Here is a 27,817-nt window from a genome sequence, read left to right on the forward strand (position 1 = left end):
TTTTTTTCTGTGTGTAGACATTACATTGGTTCCATTCGCTGGGATCATTGCAATTTTGATATAATTTCTTATTGGTGCAGTTGTCAAGTAAGTTCGATCAGTCGATGCAATCCAGAATTTGACTCAAGAATTCGAGATTGAAGAACAGATACAAATATTTGTATCAATTCTTTAGTGTCAAATTCAGTATCAAAACCATGCAGCCTAACTAGTATGCGCGAAGCGCGTCTTGTCTAGTCAAAAAAAAATGAAATTGGACCAATAGTTTTTGAGATATTGAGCAAAAGAGGTTCACATACAAAGTTGAATATTTCCGAAACTACTGGTCCGATTTCGTTCATCCAGAATCCTAAACTTTGTTACCATAAGACCTAAAATCTTACCAAGTTTTGAAAAAAAATCTCAGGAACCGCTCAAACGATCGAGCTGAAATTTAGCACAAATTTGAGTCTCAGTAGTACCAATTAGCAGCCAGAATTTCAGCATCTTTGCCTCAATAATTCTCGAGTTATGGGGACAGTTCTGGACCTACGAACACACGTGCGCAAACACGTACACACATACAGACATTTTTTAAAAACATCATTTCTTCACGTTTCATGACATTTCTAGGCATTTCCACCCAAAATTAAGGAATAAAAAAAACACGATTACAAAACTTCCATTCGGAAGAAAAAAAAGAACAGTTAGTGAGAAGATAATTTTTACTTGAAAACGGAATATTTTTCAATTTCTTGAAAGTCTAAATGAATTTTTCGAAAGACGTTCTTTGAAAAAATTGATTTTCTACATAGCCGCTCTTTTGATGTTATTACATAAACCTTGTAGTTCCAGAAATATGGAGAATGAAAGAGGCATATGGCGAACGGAGATAAATGAAAATACGTGAAAATTCGTTTCAAATATTTATTAAAATATCATCGTTGATGTCAAGTGACTTAATCGTTGGCAATGGTAACCTCAACCTCTACACCAGGTTCAATGGAGATGCTGGTGATCTGTTTGACGATCTCAGATGGTGAATAGAGATCAATGACACGCTTGTGGATGCGCATCTGGAAGCGATCCCAGGTCTTTGAACCTTCACCACACGGTGTCTTACGTGTAGTGATCCTCAGGATTTTGGTTGGCATACGAACCGGTCCCTTGACCTTCAGCTTCTGTTTCTTGGCACCACTGATCAACTCGGAGCAAACTGCAATAAAAAAGAATGGTGTGATTGATTGGAGAAAATGGAAGTCCATCGTTGATCGCCATCAATCACGGAGTGACTTGCAGATTATTCCGTAAATATCTCAAAAATGAGTTCATTGATCAGGGTGTCCACCTGGAAGTTTCAACAAAATTCCCTGATTTTTCCCCGTCAAGTTGATACAATTCCCTAACCATAGAAACCGTTTTTTTATGAAAGACATTTTTTCATAGGCTATTATCCATAATTTATGACGCAAAATGGGTTCTGAATTTCATTTTCTAGAGTCTGACGAAAATTGCGGAATACAAAAATCTACAGCAGATGGAAATTGCGCAATAAAGGAAGTATGGCTGAGGGAATTTTCAAAGACTTTTTAATTTTAGCGAGGTCTCCCCTTAAGAGGTGATCACTCTGTCACCTTTTCAACGAAAATACATACAACGGAAAAATTTGTCTAGAAAAGTCTGTCTAAGAAAATTTTCTCTAGCGGACCACGTTGGAACTCTCAGTATTGGAAATGAGTATTTTTCAAATATTTCCACGATCTTGGTATGGAAGAATTCCTTTGAAAAGTAGAATGCTGAATTTAGAAATTTCCATAGAAAAGCCGCAAAAACAGTGGGTTCCCAGTCTCATCCCAAGGAAATATGTTAACATCCCACATTTCTAAGTAAATTTGAGATCAAATTCCAGGACAATGTTTTTTGACAACAGAAGAATTCCCAAAAAATTAGGTATTTGGAGGAAAAAAGCTTCAAATTTTAAAATTCCAGAAAGTTGTCGTAATTCTCTGACATTTCCAGACCAATCAAATTCTCTGACAATTCCCGGTTTTCCAGATTTCCCTGGTGGCTGGACACCCTGTTTATGAGAATTTTCTAAATATGTTCAGATTGGATTTCTCTAACAATTTTACCTTTTTCGAGAGATCGAACGTTACGAGAAGTCAGGGTGATCCTGATACGGTGAATCGTTGCAACCTCTGCTCCAGGTTTCTCAGGGTTATCGGTCTTCAAACTTGCCTACATAAAAAAAGAAAAAACGTCATAAGTGCTCGCCAAAATATAATAGGATGAACCACACTCAATTATCACGCCACCTAGGGATTGGACAGGATAGCCGGAAATTTTTTTACCAAGACGGTGGTCGACAGAAAAAAAATTCTCTAGCTGTTAACTCAACTGATAAGGATTCTGTTCTGTTTTAAACTTGTTTCAGTTCAAAATTTTGCCCATTTATTCACTTTTGTTTTTTCATTGAAATACTTGTTGGAGGTCGTATCATCGCACAGACTACGTCCGTCGAATAACTCTTTCCAAATTGATCTCGCATTACTTCGACACCAAGTAAGTAAGAATGCACTAGCCTGGCTCTAATGTATGCTTCTTCTCTAATTATGCGGTTATTTCAGAAGTTAGACATTCATGGAAAAAGATGTAATGCTATGAAAATTAATCACTTCATAGCTTTTTCGTGGGTAATGCAATTTTCTATGAAAAACGTCTTTCGATTTGTCCTTACTTTATCTATTATGATGAATAGGACTACGCACGAGACCCAGACGAGACATCACTTTGAACAGATCGTCTCGCTCTAAAAAAACATGGACATTTTGGGGACTGTCTCAGTCTTAAAACACGTACTATCGTCTCCTCTGGTTATCATTTGGAGATAATTTGTCTGGTCACAGTCTTCACTTATTCCGGTATTTTATGTTTGGTCTCGGTTTCAGTCTCGGCCTCGTGCACGTTAAAAATCGGAAAAAAGAGAGAATGAGAAGAGATAAATTTTTTTGGAGTCGTGAAAAGGGGAGGCAATACTACTTTCGTCTACTTTAGCCTTTCGAAACTGAGACAGTGCCGGAAAATTTCCATCTTGTTTTAGAACGGGACGATGCCTCCAAAGGAAAGTTTCGTTTGAGTCTCATACGCACTCCTATTTATGAAGATGAATCAACAGTCAACGATTAAAAGATTAATGTCAACTATAAAAATTATATTACTTTTCTACTCTGATATAACTATTAGCAATCATTAAATTTTTCATTCTGTCGTAATATGCTCAATTTGATTGAATAGAATTCTCCAAAAAATCTAGTCAGACAAAAACGCAATAATTAATTGAAGAAATATCGGAAATATTTTTTTTTATTATCGAGTTTTACTTCCATAGAAAACGAATTTTTTTTTAATGAAAAATCGTAGATGTATCGACATCAGAGCATGAAGGCTTCGTCACCTAACCTCCAAACTAAAAACGCTCAATTTTTGGAAACATCGTCAGAATTTTGCTGCCAAAAATGATGAAAAAATAACGAACATAATATAAAAATGATTTTTACCATGGTTGATTGATGATCCTGGTCGAGATGATCAATTTAATCTTAAATAACTGATCAGCGCTGAACCAGTTTACAAAACGTTCCTCGTGCCGCAGCGAAAAGAGTGGAAAAGAGCTTCAACTCAATGCCGTAAGCCGTTCCGCGTAGTTGCGCGCAGTGCGCCTCTCTCAATCTGTTGATTTCCGGCCTCTTGAGAGCGCTTCTTTATTTGAACTTCATTTGGACTCTTCAAAGGGGCTATTTACGCGTTGGATCCTTTTTTCCATAATCATTCCACAAGATGAGAAATTAGATTTAATTATTCCATATTTCATATTTATTCAATTATATGGGTAATTCCACTAATTACCAACTGACCATTTTGCGCCGTCTGGGATTTCGACAAAATCATGGCAAAAAACTATCTTTTATGAAAAAAAAAAAATCTTGATTATTTTTTCAATCCAAATTTCAGTCAACAGAATTAGACCATTAGACGTCACATGGTACAAAGAACATGGTTTTCAACTGATAATTGTTTGATAATTTTCTCTGGTAGTTGCTATGTAAAAAATAAAAGATCTTTCAGTGGAGTGAACCCCTCGTCGAAACTAACAGATCAATTTTGTCTCATGGTGCAATCCTGTTGACCGAAATTTGGATTGAAAAAATAATCCCCCGAATACCACTCGAACTTCAAAATTAATCAGGTATTTCCCTCAATGTTCCCTGCATACAAACAAAGTCGTCAAGTATTTCAGAAAAATCACTCGCGCTTCGTGCTCGTTATTTTTTAACTGAAAAACTTGACTCCTTCGTTTGTTTGCAACGAACCTATCGTGAAATACCCAATAATTTTGAAGCTCTTGTGGTATAATAAGTGATAAATTTTGGGGAACCGGGTCACAAGCGCGATTTTCCACTTTTTTGTACAGAAAAACTTCATTTTTGCCGTGAAAAACCCATCGGAATAAAAAAAAATCATTTTTTTTCTGGAAATTCAGAATTTTTCCGACGAATTACCCATATAATGGAATTACCAGTTATAATACCCCGGTGCTTGAAAATTATCGAGTATTTCCCGAAAGTTTCGTTGCCTCGCGCAAGCGCTCGGAATTTTGATACTGCCAAACTTCATACACATGTTGCTAAGCAGGGGAATTTGAGGGAAATACTCGATTAATTTTCAAGCACGAGGGGTATTCGGCGGGTTATTCCCCCCCATTCAAATCTCGATCAATGGGAGCTGGGATTTGACATTTTCGTGGCAAAATGAACATTTTTTCTCCAAATCGTCTTTTTTTTCTCCATCATTTTCACAAATGTCACTACTCTTTGATGTTTCTTCAACTGTCTCGGGTTAAATTCCTACGGAAAACTTTTGTTTATTGCTTAGCAACAGGCGTGGTATTACATAAAAATTATCGATATCATACGCACCACGTGATGTCAAATCCCATGCTCCTATTGGTCAAGATTTGAATGGTGGGGAATAACCCATATAATTTGTAATTGATCGTTTAGTGTCAAGAAAACCTTTTTCAGAATCATATTTCAACACATCTGACATTTTTACAGATATAATTTTGTGATTCGTAGTTTATCTCTTCAATCCATTTTTTTTTCAATGTCAGGAAATATTTCTATCAGATCCAAGTTATTCAATACATGTAAATTGTAGAATACGTGGCAATCTCATTGTCAATCAAGTCATAGTCAAGAAGAACATCGAAAACATATTCCAGTATACTCACAACTCGGTGATGGGCAAGCTTAATACTTACTGAGTACTAAGTGCTGTAGTACATCAAGTGCCTAGTACTTAGTAGCTGTCTAATCACTAAATACCCAGGTACTTAGTACTTAAACCTGTCTAAGTACTAAGTACTCAAGGTACTTAATACTTTTGGGCAGGTTTAAGTACCAAGTACATCAAGCAGTCTAGGGATCCGAAAGTAAACATTTGCTCAACAGGGTGTCTCAAAATATTCGGCGAAGTCATTAAGGGGTGAAAAGGAATGACATGATGAGTCGAAAGGTCGTCTTCGATTTTTTGCTCCGAGCATTAATTCAAGAGTTATCAACTAATTAGACTGTTGATAATTTTGCGATTGAATCACCATTTCAGTAGCGAAGAAAGTTTCCGCCCCAAAGATTGAGATAAAGTGCAGAATTTATTTGAATTTTCTACACAACTGGAGGATTTTCTCGAATTCTTTAAAAACCAAGAAGTTTCCTCAAATTTACTGTAAAACCAGAGAATTTTATCGATTTTTCCAAAAAACTGGAGAATTTTTCTCGAATGTCCTCGAAAACCTCGACACCTCGAAAGCTCCGTTTAAAAATGCGAACACAAAATAAAGACACAAAAACTTTAATATCTCGGAAACAAGATGCAACGAAGTAGACTCTTTTCATGTGGACGTCCACATTAATAGACGACAATTGCAATAGAATTGTTTATTCCGGCTTTTTATTAATAAGTTATAATATTAATCGAAACATTACAAATCTGTCCCACAACACACCCTCTTGGAAGAATCCATATCTTTCCTTTCATTTGGGATGAATAGAATACTAATTAGTCCACTAATTGACTCTCTAACTGCCGACAACTTAACAGTAAATTGATGTCGAATCAATTGATAATATTATTAGAAATTTAGAGTCAACTTTTATGCAACTAATTGACATTGAATGGTGTGATAATATTGAAATAGAAATCGTCAACATTATCCCTTATTTTGTCGATAAATTGACGGCAAATTTCATCTGAAGAGTTGCGCACATTCAAGTTCGACAATTTACCGTCAATTTTTGCTACTAATTTGCAGTAAGTATTTCCGATAACCTGATGATAACTTTTCTGGGTTATCATCTCCATTTGGGATTAAATTGTCGTCATATTAGCAATACGTCAGCCATTTTGAGGATAATAGTATCCAAGAATTGCTGGTAAATTTTAACTCATCGGACAATTTTGTTTACTGGGAAGCTGTAGGCAAAAACTCATGGTCGTAGCTCTAGTAGTTTGGGCTGTGCGTTGATACCTAAGTTCCGTGAAAACGGGCTCCTGCTTTATTATATATAAGATTAATGATGTCAAAAAAATGATAGAAGCATCAACAAGTGGATAGAAGCGGAGGAGCCGTTCAATAACCTAACTTCCACCCTAAACGCCCCCTTTTTCTGCAAAACTTTTGTGTAAATTTGTTCCTCTAAACGTAAAACAAAACGGAATACTAAGCAATGAAAAAAATTCTCCCTATGATTCACGATTTATCCCATTTAATATTATTTACAAACAATTCACGAACTGGATCGAAACCTCTCGAACACAGCACTCCCTCTTAGTTTACCAACTTCCGATTCCTCAAACCCGCCATAATACTCCTTTCCTCAAACTCTCTAAATAGCTCCCCGCACCACTCTCGAAAATCCTCCATATTTCCCTCAAAATTATCAAAAAATTCTCCAAAGCAATAGAGTCTAATTTCCCCCTCCAATCCTCTGCCGCGAAATATCAAAATCGATCTCAAACCGGAAGTTCATTGTATTGATCAGTGCCACAATTTTGTCCAGCGAAATTTTCAGATTTATCCCAAAAACAATGAACGAACCCCATAAATCCCAAGGAACCATTGAAAACACTCCGAAAAAATTCAATTTAATCCACAAAAACATCTCCAAATATGATGAAAAAAACATGGCAAATTAATTTTCGAATAATAATTCTCGACGGAATAGACTCGACGTTTGTCCGTATTGCCCCCATTGCCAATTCTCCCCATGATGCACAACAAACTTCAGAGTAGTACCCAAGTGAACACGGTTCGCGTCGTTTAACACGGTTAACCGTTTTTATTCCATGAAAAAAAATTGGAACGAGAGGAAAAAAAAGTAAAACGTTGAAGTGATACCGCATTAGGAAAATATCAGTAGAAATAATAATCGTGTAATTATTTAGATTTCTCTGAAAATGTTGAAAAATCACATTTCAATGTTAATATTACGTAAGGGTGAATTTATTTAACATCTAAATGACATAAAAACAGTTGAAATTAACTGTGAAAAGTTATTGGGTGTCCCAACACTAAACAAAACTCGAGGGAAAATCGAGTGTGTGGTGTGTGTCTGGTAGGTGATATATTTGTGTTGTGGAGGTGTCACATGCCCCATCGGTGTCTATGCATAATTTGAGGTAAATATCACCATCGAATGATGATAAATTGACCAATTAAAAGAATTTCCAATGTATCGACTCGTGATGGAAGGGACACTATTCTAGATGTGATATAAATTTGTTTACGTTGGATAGTTGTATACGTGTGCGACAGAGGCTAACATAACCTTAAATAACCCGCTATGCGTGAATAAATTATCCCAAACATTTTCCCTCGTTAATCATCATTATTATTTTTTTCGTAGAATTTGGAAGGTGTTTTAGAGAAACTTTTGATTTGGCAGATTGAAAAGAGTTAAGGATTTTGAAGAAACGAGAAAAATGTCGGAGATTATATACCCTCAGGGGTGTAGGCCGGTCAGCGATGATCTGGGAGCTGATGAGTTGATCAGGAGATTGAAGGTAAATTTCCTTTTGTGATGAATCTAATTAGGCATGTCGGAATTAATGATCTTGGGGCTTTTGGCTGAATAAAGAGAGAATCGCAGTTCTTCGCAATTACTTTGTGTTTCTTATTTTTTAAGTAATGCAGTACAGTTAGCTGAATTATTTGAGACTATGGTGGAAAAGATACGTTTTTTTTATAGACAAGAGAATTTGCGGCAGAAAAGGTATTTTGTTTTAACTCAATAAGCAAGGATGATTGATCAATCCAATATAAAATTTATCAGTTGAGGTGAAGAATTGAAAATTTAAAACAAACAACTGGGAAATTTACAACTGAGAAAAAAAATTATTTCATGAAGACAATTTTATTTGAAACAATGATTAGTTAGTTGATAATTTTACCTTTAGTTGGGCAAAAAGCTTCTAATAATGAAAATATTCTTCTAGATAGGAATGTTCTACCATGACAATTTTAGGTTGAAAAAAATTAAACATTCCCATTGTTGCAATAAATAGATTTGACTTGAGTTGCACTATTATTTCAGTAGAGAAAATGTATCTCAAAAAGAAAAGCATCATGATTCATAGCCACTGTAAAATTTTTCAGCTAAATATTAGTTGGTTAACCAAGAAACCATAGAATTCACACTTACAATGAAAGTTGAAAAAAAATGAAACGCACATATGAAATTTCGCAATATGTCCAACCGTCAGGGAAATCTGGAAAACCGGGAAAAGTCAGGGAATTGTGACAACTTTCTGGAATTTTAAAATTTGAAGCTCGATTCCTCCAAATACCTACATTTGTGGGAATTCTTCTGTTGACAAAAAACATTGTCCTGGAATTTGATCTCAAATTTCCTTAGAAAAGTGGGATGTTAACGTCTTCCCATGGGATGGGACTGGGAACTCATTGTTTTTGCGGTTTTTCTATGGAAAATTCTAAATTCAACATTCTACTTGTCAAAGGAATTCTTGCATATCAAGATGGTAGAAATATTTGAAAAATACTCATTTCCAGCAATATACAAACTGCAAAAACACTAACAGCTCTAACCTGATCCGCTAGAGAGAATAGCATCCTAATTTTCTAGACAAATTTTTTGCTGTACGTATTTTTATTGAAAAGTTGATAGAGTGATTACCTCTTATGGGGAGACCTCGCTAAAGTTGGAAAGTCTTTGAAAATTCTCTTAGCCATGCTTGGTTTATTCCGCAATTTCCATCTGATGTAGATTTTCGTATTCCGCAATTTTTGTTAGACTCTAGAAAATGAAATTAAGTACCCATTTTACGGCATAAATTATGGATACGGGCCCATGAAAAAAAATTTTCCTTCAATGCACTTTTTTTGGTTTGTTCTTGCATAATAATGCCTAAAAAAATCAAGTGGAGCAGACAGACTAGATCTAAAAGATTCATTTTTTTTTTCAATCCACTCTATGCAATAGAATATGAATACTCAATTTTATTCTTTGAAGTCGGACGAACATTGAAAAAAAAATCTGAATTGGATGAAAATTATGATCCAAAGACAATTTTGAAGGTGAAAATGGGAAATGACGAGGAAAATTGGTCACTTGATGGGTCTTTTCGCCAATCAAAGATAATTTTATTTTACCGACGTCTGCCTTTCAATTTCGTTCGGTAAAGGAGTTAATGTGCACGGATCCATCTATTGCCCATTGATTATCAACGTCAGGTGATCCTTATTCATCAACTGTTTTAACCCTCTAAGGTGCATTTCAATATTCCCACTCTATGGCCTTCAAACCGGAATGCGGGTGTCCCTACTAAAGCGTCCTACTACAATTTTCACCTTAGATTCTATAAATTTAACATTCTTTTATTTAAAAAAAAACGTTTTCTATGGTCAGGGAATTTCATCAATTTCACCGGGAAAAGTCAGGGAAAAGTCAGGGAATTTTGTTGAAACTTGCAGGTGGACACCCAGCTTTATGACTTTGCTACAAATTGATTTCCATGACTTCATAGTGAGCTCATATAATCCTAAAATCGCTGATATAATATAATTCGAATATATCTACGGGCTCCCAAAAGAATTCCAAATCTCTCTAACGGACAAACTCCATACATTTCAGACTCTAGCTCACACACTTCAAGCAATGGGCCAAGACGAAGGTATGTACCAGCAGTACATTCCCCTGGCCCTCCACCTCGCAGAGGAGCACTTCCTGAGTCACCCAAGCAAAGACGTCCAACTGTTGATCGCCTGTTGCATCGCAGACGTCCTAAGAGTATACGCCCCCGAAGCACCCTACAAAGACGCCGATCAAGTGAAAGGAATCTTTCTCTTTCTGATAAAACAACTCGCAGGCCTGAAGGACCCAAAAGATCCAGCATTCAAACGTTACTTTTATCTCCTGGAGAATCTTGCCTACGTCAAATCCTTCAACATGTGTTTCGAGCTCGAAGACTGCCAGGAGATCTTCTGCGCATTATTCTCCCTGATGTTTAAAATAGTGAACGACGAGCACTCGGGGAAAGTCAAGAGTTTCATGCTGGAGGTCCTCTGCCCCCTGATAACAGAATCAGACACAGTGAGCAACGAACTCTTGGACATAATCCTGATGAACATTGTGGAGCCCAATAAAACACAAAAGAAGAATGCCTACTGGCTGGCAAAGGAACTTGTAGTAAAATGCAGTGACACACTTGAACCTTACATCCAGGCTTTTTTCAACCACGTCCTCATCCTGGGAAGAGAAGAGAAAGGTCTCCAGATCTGTAAAAAAGTCTACGATTTGATCTACGAACTGAACCACATCTGCTCCAGTATTCTACTTTCAGTCCTTCCCCAACTCGAATGCAAATTGAAATCAACCCTAGAGACTGAAAGACTGAATGCTGTTGCACTTTTAGCCAGAATGTTTTCGGAGAAGGGTTCCCAACTGGCGACCCAACACACCCAACTTTGGCGAGCATTCTTGGGTAGATTCAACGACATAAGTGTCGCAATCCGCACCAAATGCGTCCAGTACTCCATGCACTTCCTTCTTAATCATCCAGAGCTCAGAAAGGACATCACTGACACCTTGAAAATGCGTCAGCACGATGCAGACGAGAACGTTCGTTATGAAGTCGTAATGGCCATTGTATCAACAGCACGAAGAGACTTTGAAGTTGTTTCGGACAATGAGGATCTCCTGGAGTTTGTGAAAGAGAGAACTCTTGATAAAAAATTCAAGATCAGAAAGGAAGCCATGTCAGGACTTGCGATGATTTATAAAAAACATTTGAACGATGCTGATGTACCTCAGGCCACGAAGAAGGCAGTGACATGGATCAAGGATAAAATCCTCAATGGTTACTACATGACTGAAATGGATGACAGATTACTGGTGGAGAGATTGTTAAACACCTGCTTGGTACCTTATCAACTGCCTGCTGAAGAGAGAATGAAAAAACTATACCATCTACTCGGAACAATCGATGATAATGCTTCAAAAGCATTCGTTGCACTTCAAAAACATCAACTTGCTGTACGCAGGGCAGTCATGGAGTGGGTAGAGATTGTCAAGAAGCCAGACGCCAATAACGAACTCATGACTAAGGTTCATCAGATCTCTCGCTTTCTTCCAGATCCCATGAAAGTTATGGAATTTCTTCAGAAGTTCTCAGCACACATGAAGAAAGATCCCATTCTCCTCCAAGGAATGGAGACTATTGTTCAACCTACTGTCTCATGCAAAGAGTGTGCAGAAACAATTGCAGCTGTTCTGAAGAAACTTGGCCAGCCAGTAATGACAAATCTGTACTACAATACCATCAAAAAGCTCCTGGAGCGAGTCAGTTCTGTGCTGATCGATGAGGAGGCCATTAGAATATTTATTGGTTACGTCCACGATTGTCTGAAAGGGGGTAATGTCATTGAGGAAATTGGATTGAATCCCAGTAATGCTGGAGAGAAGGGTCTGCGTCTATTGGTAATGCTCTCCTTCGTCTTTGGACCACATTTTCTTCATAATGATATTCTCATGCAGCTTGTTGAACTTTTGGAAATTGAGGACGAGATGGTGGGTGCTTTGGTCCTGTCAATTTTCACATTCCTGGGAAAGTACAAGCCCCTATACGAAGTTGCACCTGATATTATGGCTAGGATGGTGCCAATCTGCAAGAATTTTGCACTGTCAGGAACTCCAAAACAAGCAAAACAAGCGATTCGCTGTATTTTCGTGAACATGGTCAATATCCATGACACAATATTCCCTGATATAATTGATAAGATCAAGACAACATTGACACCAACATCCAGTGACTACAGAACATCGATAGTTACACTGGGACACATTGCTTATAATCTACCAGATAAGTATCATGTACAGATTAAGAATATGGTATCGAGGAAAATTGTGAAAGAGTTGCTGGTGAAAGAGACGACAGAATCTCCTGCTAATGCTATTGAGGGTGACTGGCGCAAGGAGGAGCAATTGCCAGAGGAAACTCGATGTCGATTGGAAGGACTCAAGTGTATGGCAAGGTGGTTGCTTGGATTAAAGACAGATCATTTGTCAGCGCAAAAAACATTCAGAATGTTGAATGCTTTCGTTGGAAATAAGGGAGATCTGCTACAGCAGGGCAGACTCAGTCGTGCTGAAATGAGCTGGTTGCGCCTACAGGCTGGCTGCTCTATGCTCAAAATTTGTGAACAGAAGGGGGTTGGAGATCAGTTCATCGCTGAACAATTTTATAATTTATCACTACTAATGGTGGACGAGGTCAAGGAGGTCAGGGAAGCATTTGCTGCCAAATTGCACAGAGGATTGGGCACTGGAATTCCAAACAAATGTTTGCCACTGGATTTCATGGGTTACTATGCACTTGGTGGAAAGGAACAGGATAAGAAGCAGAAAGCACAGTTGAGGACATTTATGGTGACTGATATCAACAGGAGAAGGGATTACGTTAAGGCTCTTTCTCTTGGAACTGTTGAGAGAGCCATGGGACAATTACCACACATTTTACCTGATTACATGCTGGTTTTCGCTGTTCCAATTCTGGCTCATGATCCTGAATTCACAAATCATAAGGACATTAGTCAACTAAGAATTATTGAACAGTGTTTGAGATTTATTCTTGAGCCACTCATCACCAAAAATGAATATTACTGTTATGGATTTTATAAGAATCTCATTGAAAAAATGAAGAACCACAAGGATGCTGTAAGACCTGATGATGATGAGATGAATTATAAATTGTGGACTGTCTGTGATCTTGCTATGAACGTTATTTACACTAAGACGACGAATTTTGATATGAAGGAGTTTCCGAGTGAATTGAGAATTCCTACCATGTACTTCAAGCGGGCTGATGAGCTCAGCAGTAATTCAATAAATTATTTGCCACCTGAGATGCAGATTAATATGACTAGTCCGAAGGGAAAGGGTGGACTTATTCATAATACCAATGAGAGATCGACGAGGAAGAAGGGAAAACATGCCAGAGAGACTGTTGGTATTGGACCTAATGAAACTGACGCAAGGGTAAGCGGATTTTTATTTTTTTTTTCGTTTGACAATTTTCGGTGATTTCAGTGGTGCAGTGGTGGAACAAGATAACTTACTCTGATTTTGACAACATTTTTTTTTCAATCTGGCAATTTGATATTCTCAATATATTTCTTGTAGAACAAAATGACAATTATGAGGAAAATCCTCATGTTCATTCGTTTCTTTTTCCTTTACTTGGAGTAGAGGATGTTCAAACAGAACTGAACTGCTCTGAAGTTGAATTGATTTATCTCGTTTCATCCATTTCCCACTGATTTTCCAGAGGGATTTTGTGCCTTTAGGCGATGGAGATATAATTGTTTAAGTAGAATTCGTTGAATTTTCAAGCTGCAAATTGGAGAGATGGAGTGTATTGATGCACAGGTAAATAATTGATGATTCCTGTGCTCCTTAGTAATTCAATTGTTTTTCGTTATCAATTTTTACTTTATTGATTGAGAAGAAAATGAAGGATTAACTTTATGGTGCTACGCAAGTAAAATGGAAATGAATCAACAAGTGCACTGAGTATTTGCGCTGAGTATTTTACCAATCTCTAGTATAGGCGTGATTTTAAAGAAAAATACTTACTGATCGGCGGAAAGGTCTTTTTATATGTTCTTCCAAGAATAGTCATTATCCAGCAGAGTCTATGAATAATAAGAACTTTTTGTCAATGACTGAATGAATCACAATATTTTGTAAATCTATTTAGACTCATCTTCTGTAATCCCATACCCATGTACTGGACTATCTCTCAGAATATATTCTCAACCTATTTAAAAGGTTTTAATGATACTGTTTCCTAGATAATCTTCTGTAAAATGAATTCGTGCATCATCGTTGCCATTATTTCTCACAGAAATGATTCCTAAATTATCAAAATTGTCTGAATAACACCAATTTTATGTTTCAACAGCCTGCCGAAGCATCAGAAACGAGAATTCAACTTCCTGGAATGGAGGAAGAGGTAAAAAAAATCTTTCAAATACAAACTAATTATGAAAGTAAACAGAAACAATAAATGTGTGTTTAAGATTTTACTTAATTATTACATAATAAACCGATAAAATTTTTCATCGCCGATTGGAATTTCTTGCTATTTTTGTGATGTATTCTATGAAAATGTGAGGATAGGAATTGCATTTATGGGTATTGGTTCATTATTCGAAAAAATATATAAATTTTGAAATTTTCCCTAGACATTGAAAAATTAAAAATTCGGTTTTTGGGTTGATCTCGTTTCTCGTCCTCTTTCCACTTTCTTCTTCCATCAGAATTAGATAATAGAAGGAAAATACATTGGTTTTTCTTCATTATTAAAAAAAACGTTTTGAAATTTTCAAGATTGAAAAATCGATTTTAAAAATTTATTTCTGATTTTCCTTCCCTACATTTTCCTTATTTCCTGTTTCTGTAAACGGGATACGATCATAGAAATTTAAAATGTTAATCTCCCTTCATCTTTTAAGAAGAAAAAAAAAAATTTGCAAAACTTCGAAAAAAGATAGAAAAATGGATTTTTTCATTTTATTCATACTGCTGGATGATTATCGATCTCTCTTTGCATTTCCCTTCTTCAGTTCCATTGAAATGAGATCAAAGGGATGTAAAATTTTCCTATTTGTTCACATTTTCAGATCATTGATACTAATTAATTTAAAGAAAAAGAAAGAAATGAAAAATTTTAGGTATAATTATCGAAAATTGTTTGCCGATCTGTATTCTCACGTGATTTATGGGGAATTCCTCTTCATTCAATGTTGTAACTTGTGAATTGAGGACTAAAAACATATATAATAACAATAAAAATGAATAGCGAAGTGCACGTTCACTATTTTGAAATTATTTCCATAATAATGACTAGTTTGATGAAGTATCAAGAGGATTTTTTTCTTGGAAATTTAGTTAGCCATAAGAACATTTGACATGTGCCCCTAAAATGCCCAATATGATAATTCACTATTTTCTCAGAGTTCGTTGCTTCATTAACTAATTTGATTAATTAATTCCTCACAGATTAAATCAATATTAATCACTCCAATTGATTAAATATTTCAGATTGACGAACCACCAGCGAAGAGAACAAGAGAATCCGACAAACTGAGTAAATAATTGAAAAACAATTCTACCAATCGGTATGAAATGACATTTTCATTATTTACAATGGACACTTTGATGAGCATGAGGCATTTAAAGATGAAGAAAAGTAAGAGGAAAACATCAACATCAATGGAAGATATGAAAATAAACATTACAAATTAGAAAACAGAATATTTTGGTTATGTACAACAATTAATAATACTTAAGTCGTTCGCATATGTCTAGGAACTTAAGCTGTTTTAAGATAACGATACCATTGGAACTTAAAATCCATTGACAATTTCTTCAATCTCAATATTCCTGTTTCATCGAAACATCAGATTTATGTTTTATGTAATTTTTACAACTTGTTTGATGTAGTTTTTTGTTTATTGAGAGAGAGGGGCACATGATAATGTCATTGTTACATCTGAAGACCTACTTCACTTCTTCTGGAAAGGGAAGAACAATTATCATTATTAACTCATTGATGCAACTATTTATCAATTTGTTTTGATCCGTTGAATTTTATTCTATCATCTTCAGTTACTTCGTTTATTCAATATAAATGCACCAGCATTGTCTCAAGTTGACAGACATTTTTCTATGAAAAGTAAATATGAAAATTATTGTGAAGATTTTTTCATTTTCTGTTTTCCTATTAATTCAGTTTTGGTATGGTGAAATGAGGGTATTTTTTCAATATCTCAATAATGGATGAGTCCAGAAGAAATCTTTGTTGTAGAGAAATAATATACAAGAGAGGTTTTTTTGACATTTTGTCTTGAAACTGATAATTTGTAATTGAATTCGATTCTTTATCGATTTAACAAAAATTGCAGATCTTATTCATTCACTTCCTCAATCCATCACTGGATATACTTCTCAAATAATCTCTAGGAAAACAAAACACGAGGGAATATGAAGTGGATGATTTTCTTCAATGGTAAAAGATGTACGAACTAGGAGGGGGACAATATTGACTGTGTTAATTGTCTCAAAGGGACATATTTTATTTTTTTGGAGAAATCAAAGATCATTGCATGTGCGAGTCAACTTCCAATTTTGCACATGCAATCATCCCAGAATCCAATCTGCTTCCTCAAATGTCTGCATTCAAAGAAAAAAAAACCTAATTCAGCGAAAAAATAAGTAACTCGGTTTAAGTAGAAATATCCCCTTTTCCTAATTACGCAATTATCTGCGTAATTATTGATTTTGGCAGGAAACATTTGCAAACCGTCGTTGCAGGCAGTAAAATTTACTACAAGGAATGTCCTTAATGGTTTTCTATTACAGTTACTCATTCGCGGGGTATTCGTTCTATCGAAAAAAATTAAAATTGAACTTGAATCATTTCATTTAATTGCTGAATCGAACTTCTATTTTCTACTACTTGATTTTATGGGAAAAACTAATTGCTGATGACATTTGAAATGAATGAACGCACATGTTCCTAATAATTTAATTTATTTCCAGAAAGAAGAAAAACAGACAAAAAAAGATGAACAGCTGTGAATTTTTTTTTTTATTATTAATAAACTGTTGAAATTGATAACAATCGAGTAGAACAAGGCAAGAAGAGAATAATGAAGACTTAGAGATCAATTTGAATGCATTTCGTTTTTTTTTGCACGGGCTTAGGTCTTACAATTTCATTTTCTAAAATGTCACTTTATAATTGATTAACTCACAACAATGAAAAAAAAAAAAATTAAAATTTTATGAGAAAGCGACAGAGTGGAAGAGAATTATTGGATGATTAGATGAGTGAATGATTGATGAGAATGTGGGCCTGAGTGAACATAATTATTACATGTAAACATTATTGATAAAAATTCATAACGAATAATATGGATAAAAGGAATAAAAATGAAAATGAATCACTTCTCGTCTCTTCACGGAAGTTACAGTGCAGTTTATCAATTGAATTCTATTCTCCAATTATATAATAAAAAGTGATAAAAATGATTAGACGAGTCTAGCACTTTTGTTAATTGGATAATTATCTCAGAAATGAGTGATTTTAGAATGAAATATCACAAGACATTTTTTTTGCTGATTCTCAAAAAAAGGCCTTCTTGAGGTTTTTTTGTCAAAGTATTCATTCCCCAGATCACGTTCTGATTATCAAAATGGGGAAATTTGACGCATTGTGCTCGACGACTTTGCTGAATCTATGACATGCAGAATAAGAAAAAACGAAGATACTCTGAATTTCGACGGACATTCATCACCTACCAATTAACTCAGATCGTAATTTTTTAACTTGATAAATAAAACAAACAAACTGATGATAAATGTAAAAAATCTTGAAGGAAATGGAAAATGCGTTTCACTGAAATTTCTGTGGATAGGAAGTAGTTTATTAAATATTATGGAAGAGGAGGGAAAAATTATAATAGTATCCATCTGTCAATCCGTGACGTAAGTGAAGTATTGTATTGGTTCTATAATAAAAGAAGGAGAATAATTGAAGAATTATAAATTAAAGAAATCGATTCATTATTTCAATCAAAGTTCTGTTGAAGTAGTTCAATAGAGAAATGGTGGGCGGCAACGTAGTGTTTTCAGTACCTCTCAGTTGAACACACGGACAAAATTATTAGGAGACGTTTATTGTGGCCCATCCAATTTCTAACATGAAAAGTTTACTGAAAGTTTTTTCCTGAAATTACTCATTGCTCAAATGATTACCTACCGAACAAAATTGTTGTTCGATGGGTAAAACTGGATTCTATGACTCGATGTTATCAAGGCGACCTAGGTAGCTAAGATTAAATTTTAACTACTTCGAGTCACCTCATCTATTTAATGGATGCTCGTATAGATGTACGGGATTTCTCAACCCGCTTATCCCCTCATGCGGTATAAAATTTTGTAATTATAAATTGAATTATTTCAAATTAAAGTCCGGGTGGATTATTTTTCGAACGTTATCTCGATTGCTTTTCCATCTTCCTAATGTAAAATATATCACAGTTTCCATTGGATTTTACATCACGCAAGAGTCCCTAAAAATTATGATTGTAAAAAAAAACTGAACATTTTCAAAGAGCGTGTTTAATAAAGATTAAGAAATAAGTCTGATAGAGAGGAAATAGTGAATGGATAACTTATCATGGTAACTAGCGATCTGACAGCCATTGACTACTGTGACAAATGACGACCTAACAGCCATTAGATACATTAAATTATTAATTTCCAATTTCCTCCCTATGGGGTTTATCTTCCAATATTATTCAAAAACGCTCTTTGAAAATGTTCAGCTTTTTTTTAACGTTTTTTGGATTGTACAATTATAATATTTGGAGACTAGGGCTATGTAAAATTGCATAGCAATTGGAGATCATTTCAGATTATCAAAATAAGCCAAAAACAACCAAGATCACGTTCGAAAAAGATAATCCATCCGGGCCTTAATTTCGAGAATGCATGGTGTGGCATTTTATATCACTACATACCAGAATTTGGCATTAACCAGGGTTCGCGACAGGAATCCAGATGGTATTGAAGTCATACTGTTACAGTTTTACCGTTTGATACATATTCTTTCTAGTTATGGAATTATCTCGGTAATTGATGATGCTATAAAACATTATTAATAGCCCCTGGGTAGATTTCGATCGAATACAAAACTCTCCTCTTGATACATATTCTGCAGTAAAATTTCTAATTTTTTAAATAATTAATCAGTATTGACTCGTTGACTTTTCACTTAACCCATTTACCACTTAATTGTAGAGTCTCAATCACGTACGTTCCCAATAATCAATAATTTTCCATGACATTGGAGTTAGAGTTGTGAATATGACTGTTATTTTTTTCAAATGACGAATTTATAACGTCTATATGACAGTCACATAAAATTGATGTAATAAAAAATATCGTAAATTTACAATGATCAGATGGAATTTATGTAAAAATATATGGTATAAAATTAAGCAGCGGGGGAGACAGACAGAGGAATTATAAAGATCAAACGTTCTTAAGGATATTCAAGTACTTCGTTCCAGCTAGCAAATTGTTTCAAGTAAGATTTCAATTTTTCCTAAAGTCCTGTCATGCTCATAATTTTTCAGATTTTTCATTGTTAAATAATTTTTTTCGGGAATTTATTCAATAAATATTGTTAACATTATTTAATTCAATTTTATACCTGATTCTCGTTGGTCTAATCTCTAATGATCATACGGCAATTAAGGGGAGACTACTATGAGTTTTAAAAGTCGCGGGTTATTAGAATGAGATTTCTCATACATTGAGTTATTAGTGCAAAAAACTAATTTTTTATTGTTCTTTTACCCCGCAAACACTTAACATGTCGAAAATAGTGCAGGGCCTCCAATTTTTGAACTACAAAGGTTTTTTTAAATTTTTTTTGGAAAAATGTATGTAATAACATTTACGAATTAGTTTTTTGAAATTCAACTTCTAAACAGCTAATATTGTTATTATTTTAATAAAAAATTGCACTATTTGTGTAAAATAGCCCGACAAATATTTCTGAAAGAATCAAGAATATATTTTAAATATTTTAAGGATAATTTTTCTGCCTATTTTACATGAATAGCGCAAATTTTAATATCAAACAAACGAAATTAGCTGTATAAGAGTCGAATTTCAAAAAAATAAAAACGTAATTATTATTGTACATATTTTTTCAACAATTTTGAAAAAAAAACTGTAGCTCGAAAATTGGAGGCCCTGGACTATTTTCAACATTTCAAGCGTCTGCGGAGCAAACGAACAATAAACAATTTTTTTACACTAATTATTCGTTTTTAAACATATATAATCGATTTTCAATGCATGAGAAATCTCACTCCAATATCCCACGACGTTTAAAACTCATAGTAGTCTCCCTTTAATTCGGCAAAATTTTAATTCAATCGTTGCAATTATATATCCGAAAACGTATGTTTTCCATGTCCCAAAAAAATAGAGAGTAGAACGAACAATGTCATACACAGAAAATGTTTGAAGACTGAATGATTCGATTGAAAGTGGTGATATACAGTTTTTATAAACGCAATGTGTTAAATTTTATTTTTCTAAAATCGTTTTCTCGAAAAAAATATTCGGAAATTAAATTGGATATTGCGCGCTTAAAAAATACTCTTGATCTATTTTATAAACTTTTAAATGGATCCCCCCCGTAAAAAAAAACAGAAATTCCCGAACTACTTGGATATTATTAAGGTTCAAATGAAAGAGACGGGGATCCACCAAATGTGACATTTTTCACATCTTATGATGTTCCACATTTTATGACGTCACATGATATTGTTGAATAGGATTTCGGAATGGGTAGAACGAAAACCAGGCTCATTCTTAATATTAGTTTAGAAGAAAAAGTTACAACTGATTGAGACATCTTTTATTGTTTATTTTTTAAATTTAGACTTTTGGGAGATCAACGCTTCTTGGGTCTCTGCGCACCTCGCTTTGGTCCTCCAAATTTTTTCCCACCTCCGAATTTTTTCCCCCCTTTTCCGAATTTTTGTTTTTGTTTTGAATTTGCTCTGAAATTAAGTAAAAAATGAGGAAATAATTATGATATGTCATATGAAGGTTTTTCATTCTTTGGAGGGATACTTACTCGTAACGTAATCGTTTCACTCCCTTTTTACTTGTGTCTGTTAAGTCTGAAGCGAATGATGATTTTGCACGCTTTTTCGGAGCTAAAACGAAAAAAAAAATGGATTAGTGAAATATGCAGAAAATAATTAAATTGATTGATGAATTTGTTAAGGGGATACGTCGGTGAAATTTCAGACTTCACTGGGCCTTGGGACCCATTGAACAGTTTGTGATATATGACGGAATGTGGGAATAACTCGGGAAAGTCGCGGACCCGACCGATTTTGCCCTGTATAACTACGAAAAACTACATTTTTTCCTGTTTTTACCTTCAAATGCTCCTTGCGCCGTAGTTTTCATACGATTTTAGCTTTTTTTTCAAGTGTTCGTTACACTCCAAAGAATAAAGTTAAGCATCTATTTTACTTTATTCGCAATAGATTATGAATGAATTTTGAATTTCATAAATTTTACTCTACTCTAGAGATGCGAAAAATTTATGAAATTCAAATAAGTTCCACTTGGTATCGAACTCGCAGCATTTCACACACTACACTTGCGTTTAGCCCTACTCGACCACCGACGTCGACCAAAAAATCTCTATCTTCAATTTTTTGAGTTATCTAATTCCTTAAGTTAATCCTGTAAAAATTCTGTTCACATCTCAAAGATATCGATATAGATAGATATATAATAATTTTCGAAGAGAGAATCTCTCTTCCTCCCAAAATTGTATCCTCCACAGAAAGTCCCCCAGAATCTTTCCATACTACCCTCAATTTTCTAAATATCGTCAAACCAACGAAAACTTGTCATCAACCAACCATTGCGTCCTCCCGTCCTCTCCTCACTCTCTACAACTGTCCTGATCTTTTTCATCCTCCCGCCCTTCTTGGCAGCCCTCGCCTGCAGGGCTGCCACCTTCGCCAACTCCCTATTAGCCCTCTCCTCTGCCGGATCCACCTCCTCTTTCTTCTTCCTCTTCTCCTTCTTCCCACCCTCCTCCACTAGATTGCTCGCCCCCTCCCGCTTGCCCTTTCTCGCCCTCTTCTTCGCCTTCTCACTCAGTCGCAATTCCTCCTTCTCAGCCTTCCTCTCCCTAGAACTCTGGAACCAGCCCCGTTTTCCCTCCTCCTTTTCCTTCAGCATCTTCTCAGCCCTATTCGCCTGGTTCTCCACCTTTGCAAGCTCTCTCTCAGCTCTCTCCTCTTCAAGAACCCTCTCCACATCCCCTTCCAGCCCCCTCAATTTCTTACAATACTTCTCCACAATATCAGGAGGAATAATCCTATTCTTCACTGGATTCTTGGCATGTTTGATTACATCCTTCACCAGTCCTCTCTCCTGTTCTCCAGCAAGACTCACGGACACACCAGCCCTCCCAGCTCGAGCAGTCCTTCCGACCCTGTGGATATAATGCTGGATCGTAGGTGGCATGACAAAATTAATAACGGTCTTAACGCCACTGATGTCCAACCCCCTAGCAGCAACATCAGTAGCCAATAAAACATCTATCTCCTCTTCCTTGAATTTTTTGAGGTTTTCCAACCTCTGAGGCTGGGACAAATTACCATGCAGCTCCCCCACCTTGATTCCCAACAATCCCAGAAGAATATGAAGCCTATGTGCCTGTTTCTTTGTCTGCACAAACACCATCACATGATCATGGAAAGTCCTGCAGATCAAGGCAGCTAGGATAGCTTCCCTATCTCCCTCCCGCTCCTTTCTAATCCTCACAAACTCCTGACGAAGATTAAAAGCAACATCCTGATTCGAGTCGACGAAAACCTTGACAGGCTTGTCCAGGGAGATTGTAGCAAGGTCTTTAACTTGTTCTGTCATCGTTGCGGAGAAGAGAATAGTCTGTCTGGTTCTAGCGCATTGTTTGACTATGTGTTTCATCTGCTCTGCGAAGTACTCGTCCAGCATTCGGTCGGCTTCATCGAGGATGAGAACTTCGATGCTGTCGAGAGAGAAGGTAGGAGTGTTCGTTAGATGATCGATCAGTCGTCCTGGGGTGGCTATGACGATGTCTGGATTCTTTCGGAGGATTGTCTCCTGAATTTTGAGGTCTAGACCTCCTACTGAGAGGCCTATTTCTACGGTTGTGAATTGGGAGAGTTGTTTCGAGACTTGGTAGACTTGAACTCCTAACTCTCGAGTGGGCACCAGGATGAGGACTCTGGTGACTGCTGGACCGTCTCGAGGCCGGTAGAGGAGACGTTCCAAAGTGGGAAGCATGTAGGCAGCGGTTTTTCCAGTTCCTGTGGCTGCACATCCGCAGATGTCTCGACCCATCAGAGCCACGGGAATCGTCGCCGCTTGGATTGGAGTCGGGGAGACAAAGTTCATGGCTCCTATGGCCTTTAGAAGAGGCCGGGAGAGGTTCATCTGGTAGAAAGAGGCGTAAGAGTCTGCAGTCGCGCACTCATCGAAATCCATCATCTCGGGTTGATTGAGGGATTTCTTTTTGCCTTTTGAGCTTTTTGTTTTGAAGGTGTCCTTGCGGAGATCATCCTCGGAAAGGTACGGGCCAGAATCGTCGGATTCCTCCTTAATTTCTGGCTCTTGGGGGTCTGCAGAGTTCTCCAGGCGAATTCGCTTGATCTTGTCATCGAGCTTGGTTTTGGCTTTTCGTTTTATGTACTTATTAAGGTCGTCCCATGTGTCGTGGTTGTAATCCAGATCGTCCGAGAGGAAGTGAAAGCCATTGTCGAAATCCTTGCGTTCTTGTTTCTTCTGTCTTCGAGGCTGATACTGAAAGAGGATTTTCTTTTTATAATTCGAGTGTAAGTGTGACGTGTGGTGTCTGACACACGTTGGATTAAATATTATTTTAATTTTTTCAACTCAAAAATGTTTTAAAACCGAGAATGATCAGCAAGGTAAACATTCTTACGGGTGTTACAAGAGTCCGACTTCTGAAAGGAAGACGTTAAACTGTCTTGGGGCATTGTCAATGACGACGCCAACACAGTCTTAGTCGTAAAAAACCGTGAAAACGCTTATCTAAACATTTTAAGGTAAGACAGAATATGAGAGGAGTTGGACTTGAACGGATGTCCACTTCTCGCCAAAAATCTTGAGTAAATAGTTCTGCGCGTGATACCCAATCCAATTAGTGATCATCTGATTTTATACTATCGATTCCATTCAACTAATATACTTCAATTATAATTAAATGGTGTTCGATTATTAAGAAGAAACTTGTATTAATCCTGCCCTAAACATTCCTAAATGAGCGAACTCCTCATGAGTTCGTACCGATCACAATTTTTTTGAAAATTTTTTGGTTGTATGGTAGCGCTTTAAAGTTTGCGGACTTTTACGAACACTAAAAATCGGGAATTTTTTCGGTTTCTCACTGCGATAAAAAATCAACTAATCAATTTAAGTACTTGAAACTACGTATTGGATGACTAGAATATTTATATTACACGGTACAATTAATCTCGTATTTTTAAGATTTTTTTTTATCGAGTTACAGACCGTTGTTTCGTGTAGTTTCTACTTTTGACACCGACAGTAGTCGGCATAGTCTTCAAGTCGAATTGATTAAGGGAGGACTAAAATCTCCCACATAAAAAAGAGAAACATTCTTCAATGAAGAATATACTACTGCTTGAGATCGATAATACCGAAATTCTTTATATGTATATATATTTTGCACGCAATTACAACTGGCCTCCGCTACATCAAACAGACGTAGTCGCCTCCGATTTTTGAAAAATTTTCGGTCCCCCGCTCGAAAAACATACTCCTTCCGGGTTAAATACCTCTGGGTTTTAACATCGTGAAATGTGTGTGGTGCGCGTAGCATCATAATATTGGAAAATAAACCCAATATGGAGGAAATTGCAAATTAATAATTTGTTGTATTTAGTGGCTGCTGTTAGGTCTTCATTTGTCGCAATAGTCAATGACTGTCAGATCCTTAGTTACCATGATAAAGTTCCATTCACTATTTCCTCTCTATCGGACTTATTTCTTAACCTTTATTAAAAACGCTCTTTGAAAATGCTCAGTTTTTTTTCTACTTTTTTTGATTGTACAATCATAATTTTGAGGGACTCTTGTGTGATGTAAAATGCAATGGAAATTGTGATATATTTTACATTATGGAGATGGAAAAACAATCGAGACAGCGTTCGAAAGATGATCCACTCGGGCCTTAAACGATTTTCAAGGTTTTGGCCCCTTTCGATTCCTTGGGTTGATCCTTTGAATCTCTTTGGAGTTGGCTACTTGATCACTTTTTCAAGGATTCAAACAAGTCCCAAGAACTTCCAGTTTCATCGCGACAGATCAAGAGACTTGTAGGGCGCAATTCCATTGCCTTCCCGACACGTGTCTCTCTCCTTGGGAAGAAGATTGATCGACTCAAATTTGTCCTACAAATCGTCCACTGAATTAGGGGGTCTCCGCAGTACTTTTGGGTAAAATATGACAATGTGCTTGCGAATTAAATATATCATATAGTAATCAAAAGTGTTAAAAAGGTATTTGTAAAAGCAAGTCTAACTACTTTTATGGTTTCGTTCGTGTTTAATTAATTATTCAAATTGCGCCTTATACACAACCTTTATGGACGCTACTTTGTCCCATACCCCTCACACTGTTGACAATGTGCTAGCCAGCAAAGGAAGCTAAATTGTTCTATATTAAGCTCTAAACAATATGGACACGAAGTCCCATTGGGTCTTATCGTTGATTTGTTCAATAAATTAATGATAAAAATACTATGGCGATGTCTGTCATTATCCAACATACGCCATGTTTGATGTCCCGCCTCTCTCGAAACTAACCTCACTAACTTGACTATTTCACACTCCACTCACCCACGCGCCAACGCAACTGCAGAGACCCCTTAAATCATTTCGAAGCTTTATCGGGTGAATTTGTCTATTAAAAGAGGATAATCGACAGAATTTCATGACACATGATTTACTTCAGAAATTGTTTTCTAGCGTATATGAAAAAACGGAATTGAAAGCCGAACTATCTTATAGCGGGATTTATGGACATATGCTTTGAAATATAAGGGAGGGTGGGATAAAATGGACACTTTTGATTTTTTTTTAATGTTAAGGACAGTTTGAATTGTTAATAAAATGGAATTTTTTGTCAAGGAAAAGAACAATTCTTTCCCTTTGTGATGAGCCGAAACTGATCTCAATTGATAAATCTGTTTCTGAATTATAAATATTTTTTAAAACGTCACAAGTGTCCATTTTATCCCACCCACCCCTAGGTCTGATTAATAGTTGACTAATTATAACAATTGTTTGTTCAGGTCAACAATACATACGTCATCTTCCTCATCTGAATTTTCTGAGAAATTCTCCACCTCTGCATCCTCCTCGATTGTTTTAATCAAATCAGCCATTTTTGTTGATCACAATTTACAATTTAAAGTAATTATCTTTATACGAATGTAACAAATATAAATAAAATAGTAGCTTGGAGGTTACCGAATGGACATATGGCAATGTTTCCAATAGATATAGGTAGGTAAATGAGATCCCTCACTTACCCAAGGAGCACAAATGTCCACAAAATATCTGTAGATAATCTTGTTACTGTTACGTTCCGAAGCTGGTTCAGAGATAATAGGGGAGATTGCTCAGGCTTATGGGAACTGTTCGATCAGAGTTTCATAGCGGTGACGCGCATGAACTAATCGAGAGGCCGTCTCTGTGGGTAAAGAAATTTTCATCTATTACCATGGAAACAGTCGATAACAGGGAAGCGTTCCCAATCTTAAATCCAACATGAAACCTCCTTTGCATTCACTCATCCGCTTGATTATCCCATTTTCGTTCATACAACTTCTTATTGTCTTAATTTGTAAATTAGTTGATCATAAAGGAGAGGGAGAGAAGGAATTATGAAGTCTTGAGCGAAAGAGGATCATTTATTTGAATTTCTATACAACTAGATCTTTAAAAAAAAAAAAAATACGAGCAATTCATCTTATTCACATTTATTACATATTTTGTCAGTGATACAAAGGTAATGAATGAATTTCAAATTATTTTGATGAGAAATATATTCAATATTTGTGAGAGATTATATCTCAACAAATCTCATACACATAATGGGATTAAATCAATAATAATAGATTAACGAATGAGACTTTTCGCAGATTATTGCGAGATTTAAATGAATGGTTTGCATTCTTCAGTGACCATAAAAAATTGTCTCCAATCGACAATATCTCCCGATGGAATGGAACGATGTGAATGAATCACTTGATACTTAAGTATCCATTTGAATCTTTAAAAAATTAATCGAGAGGGAAAAAAAATTATGGAATTTAACTCTGCCATTATGGAGTTTTTGACGAGTGAAGTTTATTCACTGTACTCTGACATTTCTCTATTGTCTGTATTTACCGAGAAAAAAAAACGTTGTTCCTAGGAATCGATGTGTCTTTTTTAGGCAGCTGCATTTCTGAAATGCAATGAGCAAGCAATGTTAAAATTAAGTCATTTTGTAAAAAATTTCTAGTGACATGATCCTGAAAATCAAAGGAATGTCTTGAAATCAGGAATGAT

The 27,817-nt window shown here is 36.0% G+C and overlaps 3 protein-coding genes across 5 annotated transcripts; 1 reads left to right on the forward strand and 2 right to left on the reverse strand.

Moving 5' to 3' along the window:
- Positions 1-892: 892 nt before the first annotated feature.
- LOC107045845 (40S ribosomal protein S20) lies at positions 893-3,652 on the reverse strand. Its single transcript, XM_015268240.2, has 3 exons — positions 3,537-3,652; positions 2,112-2,217; positions 893-1,195 (listed from the first exon to the last, which is right to left on the reverse strand). Exons 1-3 carry the CDS (start codon positions 3,537-3,539, stop codon positions 939-941), a joined length of 366 nt encoding a protein of 121 aa, XP_015123726.1. The 5' UTR covers positions 3,540-3,652; the 3' UTR covers positions 893-938.
- Positions 3,653-7,340: 3,688 nt separating this feature from the next.
- On the forward strand, positions 7,341-16,313 carry LOC107045849 (sister chromatid cohesion protein PDS5 homolog B). Of its 3 annotated transcripts, none has more exons than XM_015268246.1 (6): positions 7,341-7,716; positions 7,944-8,100; positions 10,188-13,589; positions 13,944-13,979; positions 14,515-14,565; positions 15,657-16,313. In XM_015268246.1, exons 2-6 carry the CDS (start codon positions 8,020-8,022, stop codon positions 15,708-15,710), a joined length of 3,624 nt encoding a protein of 1,207 aa, XP_015123732.1. In that variant the 5' UTR covers positions 7,341-7,716; positions 7,944-8,019; the 3' UTR covers positions 15,711-16,313. The 3 variants fall into 3 exon arrangements, with proteins under 3 accessions (XP_015123732.1, XP_015123730.1, XP_015123731.1); XM_015268244.1 differs by having other exon boundaries at positions 7,983-8,100; XM_015268245.1 differs by lacking the exon at positions 13,944-13,979 and having other exon boundaries at positions 7,983-8,100.
- A 4,732-nt stretch (positions 16,314-21,045) lies between these two features.
- LOC107045846 (probable ATP-dependent RNA helicase DDX27) lies at positions 21,046-26,751 on the reverse strand. The gene is made up of 4 exons (XM_015268241.1): positions 26,569-26,751; positions 22,085-24,017; positions 21,280-21,361; positions 21,046-21,202 (listed from the first exon to the last, which is right to left on the reverse strand). Exons 1-4 carry the CDS (start codon positions 26,644-26,646, stop codon positions 21,094-21,096), a joined length of 2,202 nt encoding a protein of 733 aa, XP_015123727.1. The 5' UTR covers positions 26,647-26,751; the 3' UTR covers positions 21,046-21,093.
- Between the last annotated feature and the right edge of the window lie 1,066 nt (positions 26,752-27,817).

This window comes from Diachasma alloeum, unplaced genomic scaffold (assembly GCF_001412515.2).
Source record: "Diachasma alloeum isolate Michigan unplaced genomic scaffold, Dall2.0 Dall_scaffold_01093, whole genome shotgun sequence".
NCBI lineage: Eukaryota > Metazoa > Arthropoda > Insecta > Hymenoptera > Braconidae > Diachasma > Diachasma alloeum.